This window comes from Euprymna scolopes, chromosome 8 (assembly GCF_053919585.1).
Source record: "Euprymna scolopes isolate OS-2025 chromosome 8, ASM5391958v1, whole genome shotgun sequence".
NCBI classification, from domain to species: domain Eukaryota; kingdom Metazoa; phylum Mollusca; class Cephalopoda; order Sepiida; family Sepiolidae; genus Euprymna; species Euprymna scolopes.
This window is the reverse complement of record NC_136489.1, coordinates 128,168,667-128,195,119: the sequence shown is the minus strand read 5'-3', so window position 1 is coordinate 128,195,119 and position 26,453 is coordinate 128,168,667. Positions and strand designations below refer to the sequence as shown.

Sequence of the window (26,453 nt, the reverse complement as noted above, 5' to 3'; positions counted from 1 at the left end):
TCAATAGATTCTTTCAATTAAAAAACAAAAATGCAGAAAAATCTTTATGAAGTACATACTAGTCACAGAACGAAAATGTCATATTCCAAAAATCTCATTAATTGATAAAATATTTTTTTTTAAAGTAAGATCAAATTTTATGAGAAAGTGGTAACATTGTTTTGGAAAGAAACTTAGCTCATGGAATTTTTGTTTAGTTTTAGGCACAGATAGAGAGTAAGGGAAATTATTGGCAGTTGTTGTGAATGTTTTGCTGCTCAGTTGAGCATCTGCCATGAAAATAAAGATAGAGAAGAGATGCACTGGCAAAGTCTCTTCTGTGAGAAAGAAGGAATAGGGAGGCAAAAAGAAATGATGATTAGAGTAAATTGTTTAGTATGACTTGCTCGATGTTATGCTGAATGGATTATGTAAACTTTGTATGTGTATGTTTAGTAGTTTTTGAGTTTCAGCTGGATGCTATTTATTTATTTATTTTTTCAGAAATTGAACAGAAAGATGAAAGGCATCTGTATCTGAATTTGGCCAAAGATGCCTGCCTTGATGTACCAGCCATCACCAAAACCGTTGTGGAAAATATTCGAAAAAAGAATAACGAAGACCTTCAATCGCAATCAAAATTTACAGTCAATATGCCAATTTGCAAAGTAAGACTAATCTTTTAATTTCATAAAATTTGTTTGATTTTTTTGTGGTACGATAAGGTATGATTTTTTGTGTGATTTAAATTTTGGAAAAATTTGTGGCATTGCTGATAAACAAACGTGTAATTGTATAAGAAAACTGTTAACAATGTAGGTACTGGAGTGTTAATATACAGCATAATCACGTTTGACACACCGGTTCCCCTCAGGTCACCAAAGTTAAGCAACAATGAGCCTGGCCAGTATCACATGGGTGACCATTTGGGACTTCCAGGTGCTGTATGTGTTCTCCGCTTATCTCGGCATTGATTCCAATCGTCCTGGACTTCTCCTTGACACTGGACTCAAACAGTGCCGATTCAGAAGAGGTGTGGTTGGAAATTGTGCAACCCTTGCCTCACAATTATACGCGCAGCAGTCCCTAGAGGGGGCATCCTTTGTCTTTCAAGATTGAACGGAAGCATCAACTCCTCAACTGGACTGTTGACGTGACATTTGAACAAAAACAGACAAATGAACGAAGGTCTTTAGATTATAAATCTTTGTATATCTTTTTATTTCTCAAACTAATTCACATATATAAATCAGTAAATATGGACTTAATGTTTAATGTAACTGCGATGGTAAATGTCTTTGATAACTTTGAGAATATACATCTGTTTTTCAAAAAGAAAACCTGCCAAAATTATGCTGTAAAATCAAAGAAAAAAGGAGACATATATTGTCGATTCTCTGACATAAATTCTCAAAAGTCTCAGACATTTATTATCTCAATTATATCAAACAAGTCCATATTTACTGATATATATGTAACCTGGGGGGGGGGGGTACTCAGTGTTGCCCGGGTGTGGAAAGGTGGTATAGTAAGGCCATTGAGCAACCCAGTCCTAAAACAAAAAGTTTTAATCGAGCAAATACCCATGCAAGCACAAAGAAACAAAACAAAAAAATTAACCAACCCCCTAAAAGAATGTAAATAGCAGTGAGTACCCATGCAAGCGCAAAAAAAAAAAAAAAATTAGTCACAGTAGCCAGGCTCAAACCTTGTAAAGAGGAAAAGAAGGTGAAATAAAACCAATGGTCTAGCCGTCGTACCACAACAACTTACGACATAACGGGCATTCAAAATAAGCTCAGTCATTGCAAGGCATATGATGACTTTGCAAAAATGTTGATGCAAAAACTGACCTCCACCTTGGAAAAAACGGCTCAGTTAACCAGCACAGAATTAATCTTTGTCCAATTTTTGGATATTTGTCGTCCAAGAGACTGAATTTCTAATGATGCCAATTTTGTCAGTGTTTGTTGCGGCTGTTGAAAGTTTTAGCGAGACATACATTCACACACACACACACACGTTTGAGATTTATATTATAGACTTAAACTGGGTGCCCAGGTGTTTGGAGGTGCGTATTGAAGAAAAAAAAAAAAAATTGGTATAAGGCAGGCAGGCTCGAACCCATACTGCGAAAGAAGAAAAGCAAGTAAAAAAAAAAAAAATGTTTGCTGTTGCGTCCATCGCCAAACCAGAAGTGACATAGGTTTAAATTAAGGCTAGACAGTCAAAAAGAGGGGATGACTTTTGAAAATATCGGTGAAAAAAGCGACCACTGCCTGTAGAAAATTGCCCAGTTGAGGGTGAAGGAATTAATGTTTTTGGACGATTTTTCAATATTTGCCGTCCGAAGGGTCGTGCTTCAAAATGATTTCGATCTCTGTTGAAAGTTTTAGGCAAACATACATACATACATTTAAACAGATAGGTGAGATTTATTTATATATATATAAATGTAATTCTTGATTCGTTCAAAGTCCATAAAACCATATTTCTACATTACCAATTTAATTGAAATTTTCAGAAAATTTATCTGTAAAGTCAAGGAATGTTTGCATGTTATTAAAATAAATTAAGATCGTTAAGATCCCATGTTTATTGGCTAAACAGCTTTCGTTTATGCTCGCACGTAGCATAAATGAAGGCTACGGCTGTGAAATGGAAAATAGTCCCAGAGTTTAGGGGTTATTACCATGCAAAAGAAATCAAACAAAAAACTTTTTAGCCAAGAAACACAGAAAAATGCCCCTCTCTCAGGTGGTCAGAAAGTGGGTGCTCATTCTAAGTTAAATTTAGATTGAAAAGTGATCACCCACTTTTCAAAAAAGTAATTTCTTCATATCATGAAAACTTTCTTTATGCGACGGAAACGGTTTGCAGATTCGTTTTTAGTACATCGAAATCTACAATAAAATATTTCGTTATATACGAACATGAGACGGGCCTTAAAGTAAAATAATACCGGATTTTTGGAGCAGATTTGCCGTTTAGTTGTACAAATATCCTCAAACCAGGTAATCACTAAAAGGGACTCTTAAAAGTCATCACCTGTATCGAGCAAAAGTTTAAGACCACTGATTATATGTCAGCCAACGTCACAGTAACATATATTGAGTGAGTTCTTAACAGTATTTTGTATAGTTTTTTTAGTTTAAACTCATTTTCCCAAAATTTCCCCAAACTTAACGTGTTCGATACAGTCTGCCGCCATTTGTATTTTTCAAATATACCGATAAACACTGCATGTTTTTGAACCGATTAAACATTATAGATTACATAAAAACACGACAATCTTATCCAGTTAGGTAGAATATTTACTTTTCTTGCCTTTGATAACATTTATTTGTTATATATTTATTTTTTGACAACTTATTTGTGTTTAGTAATACAAACCCTTTTCATTTAATGTAACGTTTAGTTGGCTCGAAAAACAGTGTTTATCGGTGTATTTGAAAGATACAAATGGTGGCGGACACTGTTGATTGTGTTAAGTTTGAGAAAGTGAGTTAAAACTAAAAAACTATACAAAATACTGTCACAAACCCACCGATTATGTCAGCCTATGTCATGGTAACATATATTCGATGGGTTTTTGACATTGTATTGTATAGTTTTTAGTTTTCAACTTACTTTCCCAAACTTAACGTATTCAACAGTCTGCAACCATTTCTGTTTTTCGAGCCGATTAAACATTTTACATTACATAAAAACACTAAACAATTATCCAGTTGGGTAGAAACATAACTTACCTTACCTTTGCTTTCATTTATTTGTTTTTGGACAACTTTTTACGAATCTGTGTATAGTAACCCCCCCCCCCATCACTCAAATATCAATTACTAACTCACATTTTTGTATACAGAAAAAAAAAAAAAAAAAAACATTTAGCGTTTCAACATTTTCGCTACATTCAGCTTTATCCACTGATTGTTGGTCAAGCCCAAGCCATGATTGACGGTAATCCCGAGGATCAGGATCCAATTCTGCAAGAGTACCATTTTTTTTTTCATTTTCGCCTTTTTTTTTTTTTTTTTTTTTTTTTTTTTAATAATTACTTTTTGGAGTGGATTGCTGTACTAAGAATATAAGAAACATGGATTTTTGTCTTTTTATTCGAATTTCCCATTACACCAAATTGAGCCACAGCAATGCATGGCAGGATACAGCTAGTATATATACATATATACTAGCTGTACCCTGCCACGCATTGCTGTGGCTCAATTTGGTGTAATGGAAAATTATAATAAAAAGAGAAAATATATATTTGTAGTCCTCTACATACAGTCCTGTTTCGTTGTATCACAACTCATCAGTGCCGCTAGACTAGCATCTTTCCCAAGCCGAGGATTGAACCTAGAACCATCGCGTTGGCAGTCAGCAGTTCTACCGATCGACCCACAAGCGGCGCCCGTAAATAATCTCGCCAAATGTCTATTTAAACAAACATCCGTCCACCACTTTTACATTGCTCTAACAGCTTTGTTTATAAACAAAGGGCGAGCGTTGCATTTTTCAGCCAATTAAGTAGTGGGTGAGATTACTTACGACAGTGCTCTATCCAAAGAGGGGGGGCTTAAAATATTTGTAGTCATCGACATACAGTCCTGTTTCATTGTATCCCAACTCATCAGTGCCGCTAGACTAGCACCTCTCCCAAGCCGAGGATTGAACCTAGAACCATATATATATATATATATATATATATATATATATATATATATATGATTTTTAAAAATAATTAAATATACAAAGCTTTATGATCTTAATATGACCTTCAGTTTTTTATTTTTATTCATACATCATATTCTACATCACTTCTTATACACTTACATAAAACAAAAGCTCTGAGTGAAAACTGATAAAAGAAAATAAGGACAAGCTCTTTCACTCTTCATTACCAGAGTAATACAGTTCTCAAGGCGACTCATGTACATGTCAGAATGATGCAGGAAATCTACAAGATATCAATTTACCATCATTTACTTCCCACTGCAACAAGTTCAGTTCAATATGGTGGAAAATTACAGAGGCAGACAGAAGTTTACTGGTCAGCTTTAGTTTTGGGTATCTCAACTAGCAATAAATCAACTCCTTCTCTGCAAGGAGGGAATAATTCCAATAAAGTTGAATCAGACCCTACCTCATCCTATCAAAGAAGGGACTGATGGTTTGGTGGTTGCCCCCAGATTACCTGAATGCTACTAAAACAAACCTTAACTAGTATGACAATGGCTGCAGGGTCCTGGATATGACCTTAAACTATATCCAGTGGTGAGGCCCCAGCTTGCAGGCTTTGGGGAGTGTGGAGCCCTCCTTTAATTGCCATGGCTCCCAGGTCCACTCTGACCCGGAGTGGTAGTACCTGTTAGGGTCCCAACTATGGGTTAAATAGAAACCGACTTGGAAACAACAAATATATTCTATTAAAAAAAGTTTTCTTCAAAATCTTTGGATTCAGCATTAAATAGCCTGAAAAGGGTTGATATGCCATAAAACAAAAACAACCAAACCAAACAATGGCTGTATCAGTAGATTTTGTAACCAGTATATTACCTATAACTCCCAAAAAGCATTAAAATTAATAATGTGCTTATTTCTTCGCATTATTTGGAACTTTTCGACTATTGTTCTCATCCTGACTGTTATTTTCATAACATTTCAGTCTATGTAACCTCCAACCTTCTTCAGGTGTATCTTGTTGAACTTGGGAATCTTTCTATCAAACACGTCACTATGCCATCAGGTTCTTGTGCAAGAACCTGTGGCATAGTGGATAAAGTACTTGGTAAAATTCAGTTGTAAAGTTACTCTTCTGTAGGTTGAAATACAATTGTGAATGACTTAGGACTTCTACCCAGCCAAGGCTGAGAGAAACGAAAGCATGCCACCGTCATAAGTTAAATAAAGAGTTCTGTTCAAAATTCCGTGCAAATTCCAGACTTTGACAGAAGGATTTTAGAGTTTGACAAGATACACCTGAAGTAGGTCGAAGGTTACATTGACCAGAGCGTTGTGAAAATAGCACTCAAGATGAGAAGAGTAGTCGAAAGAATCCAAATAATCATTCCTCATCTCAAAAATTTAGAAACATAATGTTTTTTTTTGTTTTTTTTTTCTATTTTAAGAAATGTATATAATTTTTTTACTGTTAGTTAACTGCTTCTCAAGACCAAGAGCCACTCAAGGATAAAGATTAATGAAATAGAATAATTGTCATTTGTGACAAAGATTGAAAACACTCTGGAATTACTAACGTTTATGAATAGTATGAACTGTGTTTGATTACATCTGAGTCAGTTTCATGACACAATTTTTTTTACATTGAATTTGAAGACTAACAAGTTGTAATCATCAAGGAAGTAGTTCCATAGTAATGCATTCCACAGTTGAGAACTATTTGTTAAAAATTTCTGTCCACATGAAAGTTTTGCCTGACACTGGATGCATGGTGGCAGATAAGAAATATTATTTCCGTTGTCATAGAAAGATTAGTTTTTGCAGTAAATATATCAAAAGGAAGATTTGAATGAATATATGAATATTTTCAGTGGGAATAACAGAATACAGAGAGATTAGAATAACAGAATAGAGAGAGATTAGAATTATTACTTTTGTGAGGAGGTTGTAGGGAAGAGAAGAGATCACCTCTTTACTGAATTTCCAAGTCAATTTCCTACTTTGTCAAAGTTGAATGCGTGCTTTGTGTGGCAGCACCATTCAATCGTTGGACTCCAAATCCTTGTAACGTTCAGCAGAACAGAACGTTTTTTAAGACACAAAATGATTGTCAACCTTTTTTAGATGCAGAAATTATATAACTAGCTTTGTTGGTTGCAAAGTTGTTCCTATTTAATTGGTTCAGTTACTACTGCTTTTTTCTTTTTTTTTATTTAATTCTCAAGTAACAAATAAATACAACTGACTTTCGAAATGGTTGTTAGTTTGATTTTGTTATTGGAAAGTGTTTTTTGTTTTTATCTTATGTTAGTACTAGTGGGGGGTACCCGGCGTGGCCCGGGTGTTTGTAGATGTGTGTGTGTGTGTGTTGGGGGGGGGGGATCAAAACAAACATGTTAAAAAAAGAAAAAAACGTTGGCCAGGTGTTTGGAGGTGTAAAATACTAAAAAAAGTTTTAGTAGGAAAGTAGGCTTGAACCCCGAACCTTTGGTGTGGAGATGGAAACGAAATAGAAAAAAACCCTGGGACCTTGCCATCTCAGCCACGAGAGAAGAAGAATGAAAAACCTCTTAATTTAACTTTTATAAAATGAAATTAAGTTGCGTGATGTTTGACCTAGAAACATGATGCAGCTGCGAGCCAGTTTTTGCTTGTTTTATACTGAAAAGCGAAAGGTACACGGGACGCTCTAAAAATCTGGAAAAAATAATGCGTGAAAGTCGGGAAAATTAAATAGACAGGCGATCCTCGTTCGTAACTCATAGATATTATCATTTAGATGTGATATAAAGTTCTAAGAAGGAATGAGCCAACCGAAAAGTTCAGCGAAAAAAGCCTTTTACAGACATGCACAAAAAACAAACACACACACATACATACATACATACATTTTCGCTTTTATATATAAAGATGGCATAGATCACTGAAGTTAAGCGACATGGAGTCTGGGCAGTACCAGATGGGTGACCATCTAGGAATGCTAGGCACTGTATGTCATTTTTCCATAACTTGGATAGAAATGCGACTGGGAACCACTTGTGAATTTCATATTCCCTGTAAACCTCTTCCTTTGGAGGAAGCTGGCATAACTTGTCCAGTACTAATATCACACTAGTTATTGCCCATTCAGTTTAATTTTACATTCTATTTGAAAAGTAATTATTTTAAAATTAACTTTTTTGTTGTGCATTTATTAACTTGGAAATGTGTGTCATTAAATGCAAAATTACCAACTTTTTTTTTTTTCACCAGATGAAATAATTGAAAATGATGACCAGAATAAAAATATTTTATTAATCTTTGTGACTATTAAAGAAAAAGAAATTGCCAATGTGCTTTTGGTACAAAAACACACACACACACACACACACACACAATTGGAGCAGAAACATTTTAATCTCTGGGTTTGTCTCCGTAATGAAAAAAACTGGACCTTCTCTATGAAGGTAAATACTATTATGATGTGTTGTCACATAAAGGTTCAGAAGAAAGACACGGCTCAGTATTTTGTGGAAATAAGTGCATTTAGCAGAAAAGTAATTACAGCAAATAAAGTGTGCTTATACGTCAATTCAACTGCAATGGTACAAGACTCCTGCATTGCTTGTATGCTAATGCTGAGAGACATATTCTCCCTGTATTTATAGTAAGTAGAAGAGTGTATTATTATCCATAAGGTGGACACACACCACAACAATTACTAAGTATCTGACTTAATATTTTCATGATACATTTCTTTTACTCCAACTTTTTCAACTTTCTAACTGGATAATTTTGTGTTTGTTTGCAGGAAGATTTACAGAAAATTGAAGCCATTGATTGGTTAGTATTTGACCAATCACAGAGATCAGAAGCAATAAGGCAGGCAAATGCTGTCATGAGAGGATTCCTAGGTTTGTATTTTAAACATTGTATTGCATTCAAGTTTTAAAACAAACAAAAAAATAAATAAATAAACATTGAACATTCAGAAATTTTTAATATCCATCTATAGTTCATGTCTGACTAAAAATACATTTTTCTTTTATTTAGTTATTTTACTTAATTTAGTGCTTAATCACAATGTATATCTTTTAAAACTTATTTTTGAAGAGATTTTAAAGTTGCTAGAATAATTTAACCTAAACTAAGCCTCCAAACATAAAGGTAATCTGAAAAGAACAAAAGTTCAAATTACTTTGAAAAGAAAAGAAATACAAAATGAGATGTCAATGATTAACTTTTGAAAATTTTTCTCTCATCTTTATTTAATTCACAACCATTTTTTTTTTTATTTAATTCACAACCTTCTAAATATCCTTAGATCATATATTGAGGTAAATATAGTTGTAGAAAATTCAGTAAGTAACAATAGCAATATTATAAAATGAAGATAATACCACCAAACAAAACAATGTATAAACACGATTACATGAGTGTTATTAAAAGCATTATACACCAGGGAAGCAGAGTTGCAGTTCTTGTTAAAGTGACGTCACAGTTTTACAAATGGAAACATTCCTATATATATATATATAAAATGAACTCATTTTTTTTTCCCCCTATGATTTTGACCTTAATAGGATAAAAAATCAAGACATTTCATGCAAATTGTAATATGCACAAATTGCAGCACAATATCTGAGGTGTGTTATAGGCATATTACCTCTCCACTTCCTTGATAATCATAGATTCCTATATTTTTTCTGCTGAGAGTTCACTTCCAAAATCGGTTAAAATCAATGGAAGTAGTAAAAATTTTTCTCTCTAATTAATTCCTCCTTCTCCCGCCACCACTTACACCATTTCCGGGATTGTTCACAAGGGACAGTTACGAAGGAATGCCGGTTTGGATTTTCTTCATAGTTGCTTAAAAAAACTGGAAAATGGAATTTCACTGTGTCTTTCCGTTCTATGCTTCCTATTGGGTGAAATGCGCCATGGAATTAACCGATAGCGACATTCCCACAAACATTGATTCTTATCCCACGCTTACTTTTACTTTGCTTAATTACCATTTTTTTTCCCAATATTTTTACACTAAAAAAAAAACAATGATTCTTTCCTTTTTTTTTTTCTTGTTTTTTTTTTTTCTTTTTTTTTATAAAATAAACATAAAACATCATGACCTGCTTAAAAAAACTGGAATGGAATTTTAACGTTCCTTTTCATTCTATACTTTCTACTGGGTGAAACGCACCATGGACTTAACCGAATAGAAGGGTTATTTAGGCCATTTTTTTTTTTTCTGCTTTTTGCTGTGTTTTTTTGTTTTTGTTTTTCCGAACACATTCATCATTTTCTTTCCTTATTTTTGCTTTTTGTAAGAAGTTTTACGTTTGTTTGCTGTTTTTTTTTGTTTGTTTGTTTGTTTTAGTTTTTCCGATTTTTATAAGAAGTTTAACATCGTCTTTTTTGCATAATATTCAAACAGGGTTATTACTTCACTTATTCTTTACTTTACCCCCCCCCTCCTTACACACACACACACACCTCCAAGCACCCTGCCAACGCCGGGTAACCCCGCTAGTTTTTAAATCATTTAAAAATCAAAATCAGTAAAATCATTTTAATTTGAAGAATATAATAGCAGTTTAAATATAAAAATGTGTAAACAAAGAAAATTTTTTTTTTTAAATAAAGATTTTTCTACATGTTAGACAACATAGGTAAGGTACAGCTAGTTGTTCATATTTGTAAATTTGTACCACCACCCCCTCCAAACTTCATACTACAACTATAACTCTGCCAATAAATCAAGGGATGTAATTCATTTGGAATTGATGTGATAGTAGTACAGGGTGACCCAAAAAGAATGGGCCCCAACTTTTATAAGGCCTTGGTGTTTTGTCCAAATGAAATGAAACTTTGGTCATAACTAGTTTATTATATTCAAAACCTCACATCAAAACACTAGGGTCTTTGGCCTTTTTTCTCCATTCTACAGCATGTTCTAGATGGCCTCCATTTAGCTTTTGTTTTGTTTTTTTATTTTTGGGTCACCCTGTATTAACACAGCGTTTTTGTATATGTAAAAACCTTTTTTCAAGTTACAAAAATCATATCCAAGAAAGTTATTAAAAGAAAAATGTGTAAAAAAAACATCAATAGCAACTCTCCAAATTAAATTTTGTTTTTATTAAATGAAATATTTCAGTTTTTACTATAAAGTATTTTCGTGAGAATTTGTTCTCATCAAGTGGTGTCCTGCACGAATTCATTGTTGCTCATCAATTTTGATGTTGGCCAGATATTTAGATTGTCGACGTATGTTTCTTGCTGTTGTCCTCTGCTTCTTCTACCCATGATCTTTCCTGTCAAGCTAATCTGTTCTATTCTGCTTTTCTGTAAACATGACCTATGAATCTCATTTGTTTTTTTGTGCTGTTCTTATTAGAGACCTTTCTGTGTTTGCCATTTCTAATACTTCCTGGTTTGTTTTCTTTTCTGTCCGGTATATCTTGAAAATTCTCCTCAGGAACCAAGTTTCAGCTGCCTCTAGTCTCTTCCTTTTGGTGTTGGTGATTGTCCAGCCCTCACAATCGTATAATAGAAACGACCATACATAAGTTCAGAGTATTCTGAATTTGATGTCAATTTTAATGTTTCTGTTGATCATGATTGATGTTATAAAAATTTTTAAATTTGGCATTTGTCATCTAAAAAATTCAGTTTTGATGTTCTTTTTTTCCTTTCAGCCACAAATAAAACTACTGCTGCTCGCCAGGTGTTTGAAAAACTGCCTCCTGATTCCGTTGATATTGTTTACCAAAACCGATACAGGGAGGTGAGTGAGTCTTTTGTTTATAAGTGAAAGAACTGTAAAATCGTTTGTCAGATATTCTCCAAATGGAATTAACTAACATTGCAGCTCTTTACATGGTCTTCAAAGATCCAAGTTAATGATCACATGATGAATCTATGTATGATATTATAAACATTCTCCACCCACTCCCACAAAAAAAAAGAAGAAAGTGTTGGGAATTAAAGGAAAAGGAGAAAAAATATAACCAAAAAAAAAGGGGGGGTTGTCAGTAGAACAAGGGCAGAGAAAGTTGTGCACCAATGCACACCAAAGAAAGCTGAAATGGGGTTGTTAGTCATGGTGTGACCATGAACAAGAACAAATATTGGTCAATATATTTTAGAGTTTCAAGTGTAGCGATAGGTTTTGTGACAGTTTATGACGGTTAGGAACAGTTTGCTGGCAGTCTTGGGTTTGCGACAGTTGAGGGCAAGTTAAAGTTGAGTTGTGAGTTAGACATAGTTCGACGCAGGTCGTGGCTCACAGTAGATAGAGATGAGCTGACAGCAATGGAAGAACACGGCCATGACAATAAACATGTGGCCCTTGTTGTTCAGAGGGTCAATGGTGTCTCACACACGCCCAGAGTGCAACAAATATTTGTAGAATGTGTCGGAATTTGTGTCTTATGTGAACCACTGAACACCACTCAGCAGTTGCCAATGTGAGAGATGACACAGCCAGAACGGAGGATTTAAGAGAAGACCAGAATACACCACATTGTACACATTTCTTAAAAGTAAAGGTGTATGTGATTGGCCTAGTAGATACTGTTACAGACTATGCAATCGGTTGTGCCAAGTTCAAATCCTATCAAATCTATTGTTATTTATGTATTAACTAGGAGGAAGACTCTTCATTGCCCGAGATTAAATGAAGATTAATGAATGATCCACATTATATTTTTATTGTCATTGAAATCATCCGTTATTCAGTCACATTGATTGATTGTCTGCTCTAGTTAAGGACTCACTGCCGTGCACCAGTAGGAAACTTCACATGCCTTCCATCATAATCTACATTGCATTTTAGAAAACCTATGAATTTATTTTTATATAATGGCTTGAATTAAAGTTTAAAATGCAAAAAGTCAAGTATTGTGGTTCAATTGTGCCCTAAACAGAAACAACCATTTCAAATGTGCCCCTGTTTTATCAAAGAATCTACTGTTGATTTTATATGCCAGACCCTTCTGCTTGTCCGGTAATAAAACTTCTCAAATGCAATTGTGATGGTAGGCTGTATAAAACTGTAAACTTGGCTCAAAATCCAGTTTTTAAAATAAGAATTCATTCATTATTTTGAAGATTTCAATTAAATCTTTTCTTATTCTTCCCTGAAGTAATTAATCTTAATTTCTTAAATCTTTTTTCTATGATTGTTATCTGTTACCATTTTTTTTAGTTTTTTATTCTTTTTTTTATTAGATTGGCTCCAAAGAACTTAGTCATGATGATAGCAATGCTGTCCGAGAGCATTTATGCATAAAAGCATGTTTGGTAAGAATTCCTTTTTTTTTTTTTTTTTATCAAACCAAATGTTAATCAAAGGCAGATTGTTTATAAAGTCTGTACACAACACACGAATTGGTAGAGATGATTAGTTTGCTTTTCAAAGTTTTCCTAAAATGAAGTACTACTGGAGAAGTGCTGCTCAAATCACTCTTTCTTGCCTTGACAGGGTACAAAATCAATATTGTTAATATCCAGCCTCTTTCGCACACAAATGATATTGTTAGTCTTTCTCCACTGTCATTGTTTCCGTGAAATGTGCTCCATTGAACTTCAATCTATAGTTCCTTCTTGTAAAACGTTCATAGACTCAACTACAGCAATATGTAGTAATATACAGAAATAAGTAACAAGACGACACATGTATAAAATAAGTAACAAGACCACACATGTATAAAATAAGTAACAAGACGACACATGTATAAAATAAGTAACAAGACGGCACATGTATAAAATAAGTAACAAGACGGCACATGTATAAAATAAGTAACAAGACGGCACATGTATAAAATAAGTAACAAGACGGCACATGTATAAAATAAGTAACAAGACGGCACATGTATAAAATAAGTAACAAGACGGCACATGTATAAAATAAGTAACAAGACGGCACATGTATAAAATAAGTAACAAGACGGCACATGTATAAAATAAGTAACAAGACGGCACATGTATAAAATAAGTAACAAGACCGCACATGTATAAAATAAGTAACAAGACCGCACATGTATAAAATAAGTAACAAGACCGCACATGTATAAAATAAGTAACAAGACCGCACATGTATAAAATAAGTAACAAGACCGCACATGTATAAAATAAGTAACAAGACCGCACATGTATAAAATAAGTAACAAGACCGCACATGTATAAAATAGGTAACAAGACCGCACATGTATAAAATAGGTAACAAGACCGCACATGTATAAAATAGGTAACAAGACCGCACATGTATAAAATAGGTAACAAGACCGCACATGTATAAAATAAGTAACAAGACCGCACATGTATAAAATAAGTAACAAGACCGCACATGTATAAAATAAGTAACAAGACGGCACATGTATAAAATAAGTAACAAGACGGCACATGTATAAAATAAGTAACAAGACCGCACATGTATAAAATAAGTAACAAGACCGCACATGTATAAAATAAGCAACAAGACCGCACATGTATAAAATAAGCAACAAGACGACACATGTCTAAAATAAGCAACAAGACGACACATGTATAAAATAAGCAACAAGACCACACATAATATATAGAAATAGTTAATAAGATCAAACATCTAAAATGAGAATAAGTGTAAGACTCCTGAAATTCCTACTAAAATTGTATGCAAGGATCTGTGGCATAGCAGATATAAGTGCTAAGTAATAATCATTTTTAAGTAATAGTCTTCTGGAGGTTGAAAATTCAATCCTCAGTGTGACCAATGCTAATAACACATTACAAATTAAAACTTCTAAATCAGTTTTATTTCTTGTATGTGCAGTAAAAACACACTGGACTTAAATTTGTGTTCCGATATTTGATTGGCAGTCTTATGATTTGTACATGTTTTTGGTCTGCATTGTATAGTAAAAATCTTGCGTTTTTTTTTTTTTTTTTTGTGTACTGAAGAGACATCACTTATCAAGGTTGAAAGGCGACTGGAGGATAAAGGTTAATGGGTTTACTGTGAGGATTGTAATTTGATTATATTTATATAAAAAAAAAAGCTAAACAAGAATTGGTGTGTATTGGACTTGAAAACAATCATGTAGTAGTCAGTTGGGAAGCAGCTCCATGGAATTATGTCCCACAGATAAGCAGTTCTTGGAAAGAAACTTTGCTCGTAGAAGATCTCTTTAGTTTAGTTAAACAAAGAACAAAAGGAAAACTATTTACAGTCGTTGTAGCTAAATTTTTGTTGTGAATGTTTTACGGACAACGAGAACTATAGATTGGAGCTCAGTCAAGCATTTACCATGAAAATAACAATAGTAAAGAAAGAGTGGCAACCTCTTTTTTATGAGAAAGAGACAAGGGTAAAGAAGAGGACACCCTCCACTAGATTTCAAAGTCAGTTTTGTATTGTGTCAAGGCAGGAAAGGGTTCTCTGAGAGACACCTCGATTTTAGAGCGTATTTGACTCTTATGCTAGTTAATTATGTTCGGGTTTAACTTTTACATTGTCTATTTCCTTTGTTTCAGGATGCGATCGAGTCTTTTAATGACTGGTTTGAGATGTACTACCGCGGAAAACCAACCCCACCAGAAGCGTTAGAAGGAGCCAACTTCACTGAACGCATGGCGTATGATCACAAGATGAAATTGTATGAAACAGAATTTGATCACTGGAAGCATGGATTGGAGTTACAGACTAAAGTAACAATTTTTTTTGTTTCGTTATTTGGATTACTGTTCTCTGATTTTGTATGTTTTGGATATCTCACATTATTTTGTTCTGTTGTTGAACTTTGGAATTTATACAGAATTTCAAACTAAACCTGTTATATAATACATATTGTTAGTCTTCATGAAGAAGTCTTAAGTAATTATTCTTAGTATCTCCTTCATCAGTCGGTTTGTCTCTTTAGAATAGCATTGTCATCGCTAAATGAATATTTGAGATTCTTTTAATTTCTCATTATATTCTTAGTATATCACCTGAACTGAGGATGGAACTTTCAACCTCCAGATGACTCGCTTAGACCTGATTCTTACTTGTCTGCAAGTCATGTGGACAATTCTGGCATCAATTTTGAGAACCTTAAACTTATATTTTTGTTTTAGATGTATAATGGTACTACTTATTACTGTGTGTGTGTGTGTGTAATATATATATATATATATATATATATATAATATTCCCGAAAGGATGAAACACTAGTGTCTGTAGATATTTAATAATCATTATAGTAAATAATTATGTCAGACCCTTTAAGAAACTTATTTCTTATCGTGGAGCACTTTCAGTTGAATTAAAAAGTCGGTCAATTTAGCTCTTATGCAGATTGTCATATAATGATTAGATCACTTTGACTGACGTTAAAAACATTTAATGGAATAAATGTTTAAAATTCAACAGCATTTCTCGCGATTAATGGTAGCTGAATGGATATGGTCCTTGCTAATGTCACCGGGTTCAAATCTATCGACTGGTGTTAATCATGACATCCTGCACTGAAGATTCCCGAAAGGATGAAACGCTAGTGTCTTTAGGTATTTAATAATTATTATAGTAAATAATTATATATATATTCCCAGTTGAAAGATAGTCAAAAATTAAGAATAATTGAATTTCAACAAGGGTCGTTGATAGTGCTCAATCAAAAAGCAAATTATATTTAAAAAAAAAATTTTTTTTATTCTTTATGTAAATACAGTCATATCTTGCTATGATGTGCATAATTGATCTCATCAGGCAGGAAGATTTAAAAATTAAAAAAGGGTTCAAGACCATTTTCAATTTTAAAGGAGAGGAAATATACTTTGCCATGACTGATGTGAGGCAAGGTTAATGTTCTTACATAAGATGTAAGCGTGACACAGAAAGTAACACACATGCTATCGTATTAATATATAGATAAAAGTAGGTGTTGATAGACAGACAAAAAAAATATGTGCTTACATCAAGCCTGACCATTGTCTAGTCGATGGCTAAATCTCTTGCTCGTGATCTACTTCTGACTGGCCCGCATGAAATAGGTGGATTTTTTTTTTTTTAGTTCACCACTTATCAAGGTACAGTAATCAATGGGATAGTGCAGCAATAGTATTGGGGAATTAATAAGGTGTCATTACTTGGGGGGGGGGGGGGGGGCGGTTCATCAGGAATTTGTTTGTGTTGGACTTGAAGACACCCAGGTTGAAGTCGGGAGGGAAACAGGCAAGCGGAACAGAGTTCCACAGGCATGAAGTTCTAAGAAAGAAGCTTTGTTCGTGGACTCTACGTTTTGATTTAGGCACAGATAAGGAGTGGGGAAAATTATTGACGGTGGTTTCAGCTAGTCGGGTGTTTTTTGAAAAAGATTGGTGAGGGGGGGACCAGAGAATGGAGCACTTGCCATGGAAATAATGATAGAACAACGACAGGTTCGCTACGTCTCTTCTGTGGGAAAGAGGTTGCAGGGTAGAGAAAAGGGCCCCCCCCCCCACAAGCCACGAAGTCTATTTTGTACTCTGTCAAGGCAGGATAGGCTGTTTTTAGCAGCTCCCGCCCAGATGTGGCAGCAGTACTCCATCTGCGGCGTATATATAATGTTGAATGTAATGCTGTTTTTGTGCTCGTATAATATTCTTGTATTATAATCACCAGAAAAGAATTTATGGACTTTCTAAAAAAATTTTTTTTTCTTGGTTTTAACTCATGATATTATGCTTCCACATTTCTATTGTATTGTTTCAATTTACTATTGAAAAAGACTAACAATATAGATCGTACACGATTAAGGTTATTAGTCCATTCATTGGTAGCAATCTCAATTTTTCTGTGTGTTCCCTTGGGAAAACCAATTGGTCATCTCTGGTTTCGTATGTTCACTGACTGATCAACATGAATATCAAGGATGTGAGTTTTCTGCTTTTAATAAAGTTCTGCTTTAATTTTTGTAATTCACAGAAAGTAGAAATCCTTGTCCAGAACTCCCTTCCCCTTGAAAAAAAACAAAAATCTATGATGTACTCATTCGTGATGGAAAGAAAATATCATTGTAGTCTTGTAAGCAAATGAAGACGTAAAACAAAACCTCTTTCCAAGGCTTTATTGAACAAAATTCACAGCTATTAAAGCAAGAGAAATAACTCAGTCTTTTAAAGATAAAGGAACATGTGCAAAATCACGTGGCAAGAAACTGAATTTGCATATCTTTTTTTTTTTTTTTTTTAATTAGTAAGAACAAAACAATTTAAATGAAAATATAACAATCATACACCAAAAAAATTATGTAAATTGATTAAAAACTATCATTTTTAAATAAAAAGAATCAAGTTTTGTGAGGCCATCTTGAAAATAGTCTGAAGGAATAAGGGAGATAACTCCAAATAATTTAAATTTGCAACATGAACATTAAAAAACTTAAATTTTAGGATGATTTTCTTTATAAAAATAAAACTTGATTAATTTACATGATTTTTTTTTAAAGTACAATTTTTTTCTTTTCATCATGGGTGGTACGCACGTCATAGAGATTTTTTAATTTTTATTTTTCTGGAGGGGTGGTGGATAGACAAGCACCAAGCAGAATTCCACTTTTCTTTTTTTTTTTTTTTGTAATAAGAAAAGACATTTTTGCTAGACATCGTTATTTTTTGTCATTTAACTCCATTTAATTTTTTTTCTTCCTTTCTTTCACTTTTCTCTTTTCTTTTCCTTTTTTGCTTTCTTTTCTTTGTTTTGTTTCATTTTGTCTTCTTTCCCTTTTTTTTTGTCATACTTTAAACGATTCAAATAGAGGGAGTAGAAGACTTTTATTCCATCAAAGAATGCATTTTTGTCTCCCTTTCCACCCACATGCACACTTGAAGTCTCTCTTAATTTTGACTTTTCTTAGTAGAAACTGAATGAATTGAAAATAACTGAAGCAAACAAAACGTGCTGATCAGAGGTTAAAAGAGGAACTGAACTCTGTTAAGTTAAAAGCTCTCAAAGCAAGCCAAAACAAAATGTAAAAAGTTTATCTATCAGCAGCTTCCCTTTTCTTGTTTTTTTTTTTTATTATTTTTTTACTTTGGTTAGTTTTATGAGATAAAGGGAGCTAACTCCTCCTGGAGCTAACCTTTGATTCCATTATGATTTGAATTTATATCCAAGGGCTCTTTTAAGAATAGATGCTGTTCCCTTTATGGCAACTATTTGTATTTCGTGCCAGCTTGGTCCTCCAGGGATTTTCAAGTATTGCTTAAGAATTTTTCACAACTGATATAATGTTGATTTCTTTAATCCTTTAAATTGTTTAGATAAAATATATCATTTTTTTTCAAGGGTTGTGAAATATATATATGATGATTGCAATGTCTTGTCAGACAAGTGCCACTCCCTCAAACACTGAAAGTCCATGAGCCCGAAAATGACTTTCTTTTTTATTTTTTTTTTATTTTATTTTATTTTTTTTTAAGTCTTGCCGGCGAATTCACACGCTTAAGCAGACATGACACTGAAGACGGCCATTGGTATACATACATACATACATATATATATATATATATATATATGTACATACACATCTATATACATACATAAACATACACACACACACACATATATATACATACATACACATACATTTACCCACATATACACACATATAAATATATATATATATATATACACATACACATACATACATACGATGGCAGGTCAATTATTACATGCTTCCAGCATTTCAGGCCTATATGCATCACAACTTTTCCATCGCCACAGGACTATTTTTTTTAGACAAATGCCTGAGGGAGTATCTATACAAAGATGATGTTACAGTTTTAGCTTTGTACGACAGCTAAGTCTCTCTCTCGGTTCAAAATGTTGAAATCCAGCAACAAACAAGAACAAGATAGCCAGCAATGTTAAACTGCAGACCAGCTTAATGCGGGTACTGGTCTCCCATTTTATGGTTTTTTTAAATCAGAGATTTGCTTCTCCTAGAGGGGTTGCCTTCACCACAGTTTACGGGAGCCCTCTCCACTCCACATACACATGGAAATGAACACATGCATGCACACGTACAAGCATACATACAGATGCACGCAAAGATACATATGCATGTACACATACATGCAAACATACACACAGAGGCATGTACATACATATGCATATACACACATACACATACATCTAAAATATACATGAAGGAGCATTCCTAAAGTCAAATCTTCAATGATCAGGATGACGATGATGGTGATGGGTGGGATTAAATGAGTTTGACATGAATAAAAAAAAGAAAGACAATCCAATACAAACAATTTGTAGAAGAGACATCACTCGTTGAAATGTTTGTATGGATGTAGGAATCAGACGAAAACAAAATCCAACTGATCAGTACTAAAATCCCTGGACATTTTTTTTTTTTTTTTGATAAAACGTTTGTTTATAAGACTCACACTTCTGTAGATAATGATGATGACAAATTTCACACATTATTTTACAAATGAATGGACGTAGGAATCAGACGAAGACAAAATCCAACAGACCAGTACTAAAACGCCTGGACTTTTTTTTAGATAAAATGTTTATATTATTTTAATTGGAATTCATTGAGATGAGTATTATTTATTAATTTTATTTATTGTGAACTATTATCCTCATCTTACAGGCCCGTGGCGCAGTTGATAGAGACATTGAATCTCTACGATTCCAGGTAAGAATTGTCTGAAGATAGCGGTTTCAATCCTACCCAAAGCCAGCCAGAGGCTTACTTGGCCAAAACGTGGTGAGACGACAACAACTATGGAAGGCAGTAATTGCAATGAATGCAGTCAGGAGATTCAGAGTTCCTATCCGTCGCGGTTATCACTTGCCAGAGGAATAGTTGGCCGAAATGTCGTGAAACAACTAATAAGATGAGGATAATTGTCCGCAATAAATAAAATTAATAAAATGTTTGTTTATATAAATAAACTAGCATCTCAGCCCGGCGTTGCTCCGGTGTTTGAAGGTGCATGTTGAGCAAAAAATGAAAAAGGCGGTCAATTATTTTAAACTTTGACCCCTATTATGATGCCTTAACATTTATTGTTTTGGGTTCAAATCAAGTTATTAAGTTAGATCCATGTTCAAGGAACCTATATCTAAAATTTCAAGTGTTTAGACCTAAAATTGGCGGAGTTTGGTAGAGTTCTCAAAGGTCAAATTTTTTAACTTTGACCCCTTAATAACCAAATTTCTGGCCGAAAACGGATTACAAAGATTTTCCCAAATCTCAGTACCCTGTATATCAAATTTCGAACCTGTAGACTGAAAATTGACAGATATTGCTTTTAGTTTTACTGAGCTTTTTTGTATATTCATAATATTTTATTTATTTTTTCTTATCAGACAACAAAGAATCGAATTTACAACATTTTATTATTTGCTGATGGAGGTTGGATGGTTGACCAGTTTGAGGTGAGTTTGCATCTGTTTCTCTTTAGTTTTACAAAACTTAATCCTTAATGTGTGTCTACTTTTTGGAAAGTTTTAGTGGTACCTGTCTATATGTCAGACTCCTGATATTTTTTTTTTTTTCTTTTTTGGGGATGATGTATCTGTTAAAAAAACATTCCTGAATGTTTTGGTACTTTTAAAAGATGTTTTGTATTTTCAAAATATTTTACGAAATGATTTATTCATTTTGACAAATTGAGATCAAAATATGGGAATATAGTAGAAATTTTTCAAAAAAAGTAGAGGAACATAATAAATTTTGCTATTGAAACTTCTGACCTTCTTTGGCCCAACTCGGTTATTATTTTTTTTATTGTAGAATGAGACACCTGATGACAGTCGAGAACAACAGATGAAGTTGCTGCGTCAACTCTGCATTCCCAAGTTCATTATTCAATTACACCAAATCCTACATTCCACTGAAAATTACGTTGAATGCATGCAGTTGGCAGAAATCCTCACAAGTGAAAAAAATGCACTCTACCAGGTAGAACTTTATTCTTTTATTTCTATCTTTCTCTCTCTCTCTCTCTATATATATATATATATATCATTCAAACACTACTGTGTTTGAATATATGGTTAAGTGGCAGTTTTAGTCATTTAGAACTTGCTTTACTGCTCACCCATTTTACGACCAAATTTCAAACAATTATTACAGTTTATAGATCACCTTCTCTGCTATACTGTGAAAAAAAATTTTCAATTTTCGTTCAGAAAAACAAGTTATGATAAATTTTCTGGTGTTCAAAATTGTAAAAAAAAAAAAAAAAAAAAAAAAACGTAAGGTGAGCAACATTTTTTTATAACTGGTTTCCATAGCAACCACGTCGCTCCAACAAATACTGTTGCTATCAATTCACCACTCTCGCAAAAAGAGAAGTAACAAGTGAAACAGAGAGAATGAAAGGGAGATAATTGGGGGTATTTTATTGAAAGCAGTAATGTAATAAGTCTTCAGACGTACCTCTCCACCGTACTGTACATCGATACTTTATGGCTGACTGGGATAGCTTCCGTACATTCATATCTGATCTACCTCTGCACTCCATGTTTAAAAAGGATGTGTCCTCTATAGTATCAGACCTGACTGAATGGTTAATTGTAGGCAGAGACCGATTCATACCATCCTAAAAATTCCAACAAAAACCCAACAGTCAGCCATGGTTCTCCCTAGAATGTGCTGCCATCGCATATAGAAATCACTTTTCCATAGCTACCAACATAATAGATGTACTGAGACTAAAGCTGCTTTGAGGACCGCCAACAACCACTGTAAAAGAGTAATAAAAAATGCAAGAGAGCTATATGCTCAGTCCATTTAATCCAAAGTAGCTGAGCAGCAGCTTGGTTCCCACAAGTTTTGGCAAATAGCAAACAGGATCCTGAACAGAAGCGTCCGTTTTATCCCAACCATCATCAATGGACCCGAGGTCATCTCATCAACATCTAACAAGGCCAAACTATTTGCCAAGAGCTTTGCAGCTAATTCTACCCTATGCGACGAAGGCCATCAACTCCCCGTATTTCCTCCTATAACAGACAACACGCTATGCAACATACAAATATCTGTGCGTGAGGTCGCCAAGCTAATCAAGAACCTTGATTCCAGTAAAGCAACTGGCCCTGACAGCATTCCAATTATAGTGTTGAAAAAGCTTCAACCAGAACTTGCCTCCATAGTTACAAAACTGTTTAAGTGTTGCCTTAAGGAGAAGTACTTTCCAACACCCTGGAAACCCTCATCAGTATGCCCTGTATTTAAGGATTCAGGTGATAAGTCATCTCCCTCTGAGTACAGACCAATAAGTCTCCTGTGTGTCATGAGTAAGCTGCTGGAATCCATATTAAATAGAGAAGTAGTCAACCACCTCAATAGAAATAACCTTCTTAGTGCAATATGGTTTCCGTTCTACTAGATCTACAGATGTTCTAACGGTTATATCTCATAGGATTAGTGAATCTCTTGACAAAGGCTTCCTTTCTAGGGCAATTGCTTTTGACATATCAAAGGTGTCCGATAAGGTATGGCATAAAGGCCTACTTCACAAGATTTCCAGCTACGATATAACTGGAAATGTTTTCTCAGTTATTAAATAATTTCTCTGAGAGGCTCATAAGATTAGTGTTTGATGGGCAGAAATCAGAGACCCAGAGTATTAATGCTGGAGTTCCTGAGGGGGTCCATCCTGGGCCCAACTCTCTTCCTGATCTACATCAATGATATTCCAAAACACATACTTAAATCATTCGTTGACATCTATGCTGATGACACGACAAACTATGGCAACACATCAAAGGCCGTAAATGACAAAGTTCTCTCTGATTCTCTCTCCTCTGATCTTGAGCGCGTGGTACAGTGGGGGAAGAGGTGGCTGGTTACTTTTAATGCATCTAAAACCAAGCTTCTATCTTTATATCATCAACGCTCTGATCCCTGTCTGGCATCAATTGAAATGGATGGCTCTCCTCTTGAGGAAGCTCCATGTTTTGACAAGCTTCTGAGATTGACCTTTACTCCTTATCTGAAGTGGAGCATGTACATCAAGTCTGTTGCCAAGGTCGCTGGAAAGATGGTGGAATCCTTCTACCGCTCCAGAAGATATCTCACTACTGATGCAATTCTCTATCTATATAAAAGCCAAGTACGTCCAAGGATGGAGTACTGCTGCCACATCTGGACAGGAGCTGCTAAAAACAGCCTATCCTGCCTTGACAGAGTACAAAATAGACTTTGTGGCTTGGTGGGGGATGCCCTTTTCTCTTCCTTACAACCTCTCTGCCACAGAAGAGACGTTGCGAGCCTATCTTTGTTTTATCATTATTTCCATGGCAAGTGCTTGTCTAAGTTCCAATCTCTGGTCTCCCCTCGCCAATCTTTGACGATAAACACCCGTTTAGCTGAAACCACTGTCAATAATTTTCCCCACTCTTTATCTGTGCCTAAATCAAAATGTAGATTCCATGAACAAGGCTTCTTTCTTTGAAGTGCATGCCTGTGGAACTCTGTTCCGTTTGCCTGTTTCCCACCTGACTACAACTTGGATGTCTTCAAGTCCAACATAAACAAATTCCTGATGAACTGCATCCTTAAGTAAGACATTTTATCAAATCTCCAATACTAACGATTATTACGATATTATCCCATTGATTACTGTACATGCAATAACCCTTATCCCCAAATGGCTTCTGGGCCTTGATAAGTGGTGACCACCATGTAAAAAAAAAAAAAAAGCAGCAGACGAGTGCCATAAATTGTTATTACATATGTATATGTTATGTTTATGGGGGCAAAAAAAGACTGGAAAACTCATGGGTTACAATAGAAAAATGTGAGCATGGAAAGTAATATGGTTACACTTAAGCATGGAAAAGTAAGGGACTACTTGTTAAAACTGGAAAAGAAAAGGACGAGGTATTCTAGTAAACAATATAATAAATTTATAACTTAAAATATTGCAGCATTAAGAATTTTTTTAAAATTCAATTTATAACATTATATAATCAATTTTTAATGCTGTAATATTTTAAGTTATAAATTTATTACAATACTTTTTACTAGAATATCTTGTCCTTTTCTTTTCTAATTTTAACAGCTAGTCCTTTACTTTACTAATCCGGTCGGTGGAGGGGGGGGGGGTAATCGAAACATAATAAAACACAAAAAAAACTAACGTAAGGCAAACAAACGATGTTAAATATAAAAATCGAAAAAAGAAAACAGAAAAACGAACGTTAAAACTGCTTTAAAAAATCTGAAAAATAAAAACCAAAAAAAAAAAAAAAACATGAAAAATGGCTTAAATAAGCCTGTTTCGATATTAAAGTTTAAAAATTCAGTGGGTACCCGGGTGTTTTTGGGTGTGTGTTTGTACGGTGGGGGGGGGGTGTTAATGAAAACCTAAGAATAAGCGAAGTAAAAAAAAAAAAAGAGAAAAACGAATGTTATGTGAAAAATGGCTTAAATAACCCTGCTTCAATATTTAAATTAAAAAAATCGAGAAAAAAAAAGAGACATCTCACACCACGATTCGAACCCAAAACGTTTAGATAATGACCCAACGCTCTAACCGACTGACCTAACACAACGTACATAAAATTGTGTCAGTTCTTCAAATATTTAAACTAAATCAGGTTATGACGACATTCATCGTAGAACCGATCTCGTCATGAGAGGACGGTTTTTGTTGACCCCCCCCCCCCCACACCCCGTAGAAAAGTGTTGATTTCAGGATGAAAAAATTAACGTTTTTGGCCAATTTTTCGATATTTGTCGGGCGAAGGATGGGGCTTTCATATGAGATCAAGTTTGTGAATTTTTGTTCCGTCTGTCGAAAGTTTTTAGCAGACACACAAACATGCACACACACATACATACATTTTCGCTTTTATATATATAGATATAGATGATCATATTTAGTTACACCCTGCCTTTTAAAATATATATATATAGATATAGATGATCATATTTAGTTACACCCTGCCTTTTAAAATTTTAATGCTCACAGTGGTGCTTATTATTAGTGCTTTTTTTTTTTTTTTTTTTTTTTAAGACATTTGACTTTTTATTTTCTACTCAAATTTATAACAAAACATTTGCTAACTACAAATTAATGTAAAATATAAAGGAGCAACTAAACTAAAAGTACAATTTATTTTTTTTACCAATTAAAGATTTAGAGATGGATCAGTTTGTTTCTTTTGGGTTTTTCATTTATTTATTCAATATTTTTATTGGTGTTTTTTTCGTTCTTTTTCTAATGAATATTCTTTGTTTTTCAGGTCTTTACAAAGACTGACTTGCAGGAAATTTTGAAACTTCTCCGGCAATCTTCTATGATGTTGGTTAACAATAAACAGGATCCATTTGGATATGAAGACCCAATGATTTATGAATTAGAAACACCAGCAACATAAACATTTGTTCATGTCATTCATTTCATTTTTGTATTCATTTTTCATGAATTAAAAGAAATTTAACATTTTTAGAAAATATTTTTGTTGTCAAGTCTGACATTTATTCTACTGAAAAAAAAAATTAAATAAATAAAAAAAATTCATGAAAAAAAAGTTTTCCAAGAGTTAACCAAATTCAAAAGTTCTGCTTTATTTGGGCTATTTCAACTGGCAAGTTTGCCGTGATCCATTTAAGGATTATATCTGAGTCTCTTGGATGAGTCTAACAATTTTCCTTAATTCGGAAGGAAAGTTTCTTCACGTCCAGATCAAATGACATTTAACAGTAGTTTTTCCAAATGGCTTCACTTTGGTGATAATGTTAGAGGACTTGCCCTTTCCTTAGATTGTTGTGTTGTCTACCTCTCTGTAACAATTTAGCTGTTTATCACTCGTGTATGTATGATGTTTGATGCAG

The 26,453-nt window shown here is 34.0% G+C and overlaps 1 protein-coding gene across 1 annotated transcript in view; it reads left to right on the top strand.

Annotated features, from left to right (window-relative positions):
• The window catches only part of LOC145283767 (nuclear pore complex protein Nup107-like), a 124,046-nt gene extending 97,972 nt beyond the window's left edge, over positions 1-26,074 (top strand). Inside the window, exons 20-27 of the mRNA XM_080132823.1 lie at positions 484-647; positions 8,447-8,549; positions 11,334-11,422; positions 12,868-12,939; positions 15,151-15,324; positions 20,972-21,040; positions 21,399-21,566; positions 25,862-26,074. Coding sequence (XP_079988949.1) covers positions 484-647; positions 8,447-8,549; positions 11,334-11,422; positions 12,868-12,939; positions 15,151-15,324; positions 20,972-21,040; positions 21,399-21,566; positions 25,862-25,996 — 974 coding nt within the window. The 3' untranslated portion in view covers positions 25,997-26,074. The remainder of the gene's footprint in view (positions 1-483; positions 648-8,446; positions 8,550-11,333; positions 11,423-12,867; positions 12,940-15,150; positions 15,325-20,971; positions 21,041-21,398; positions 21,567-25,861) is intronic.
• The last annotated feature ends 379 nt before the right edge of the window (positions 26,075-26,453 follow it).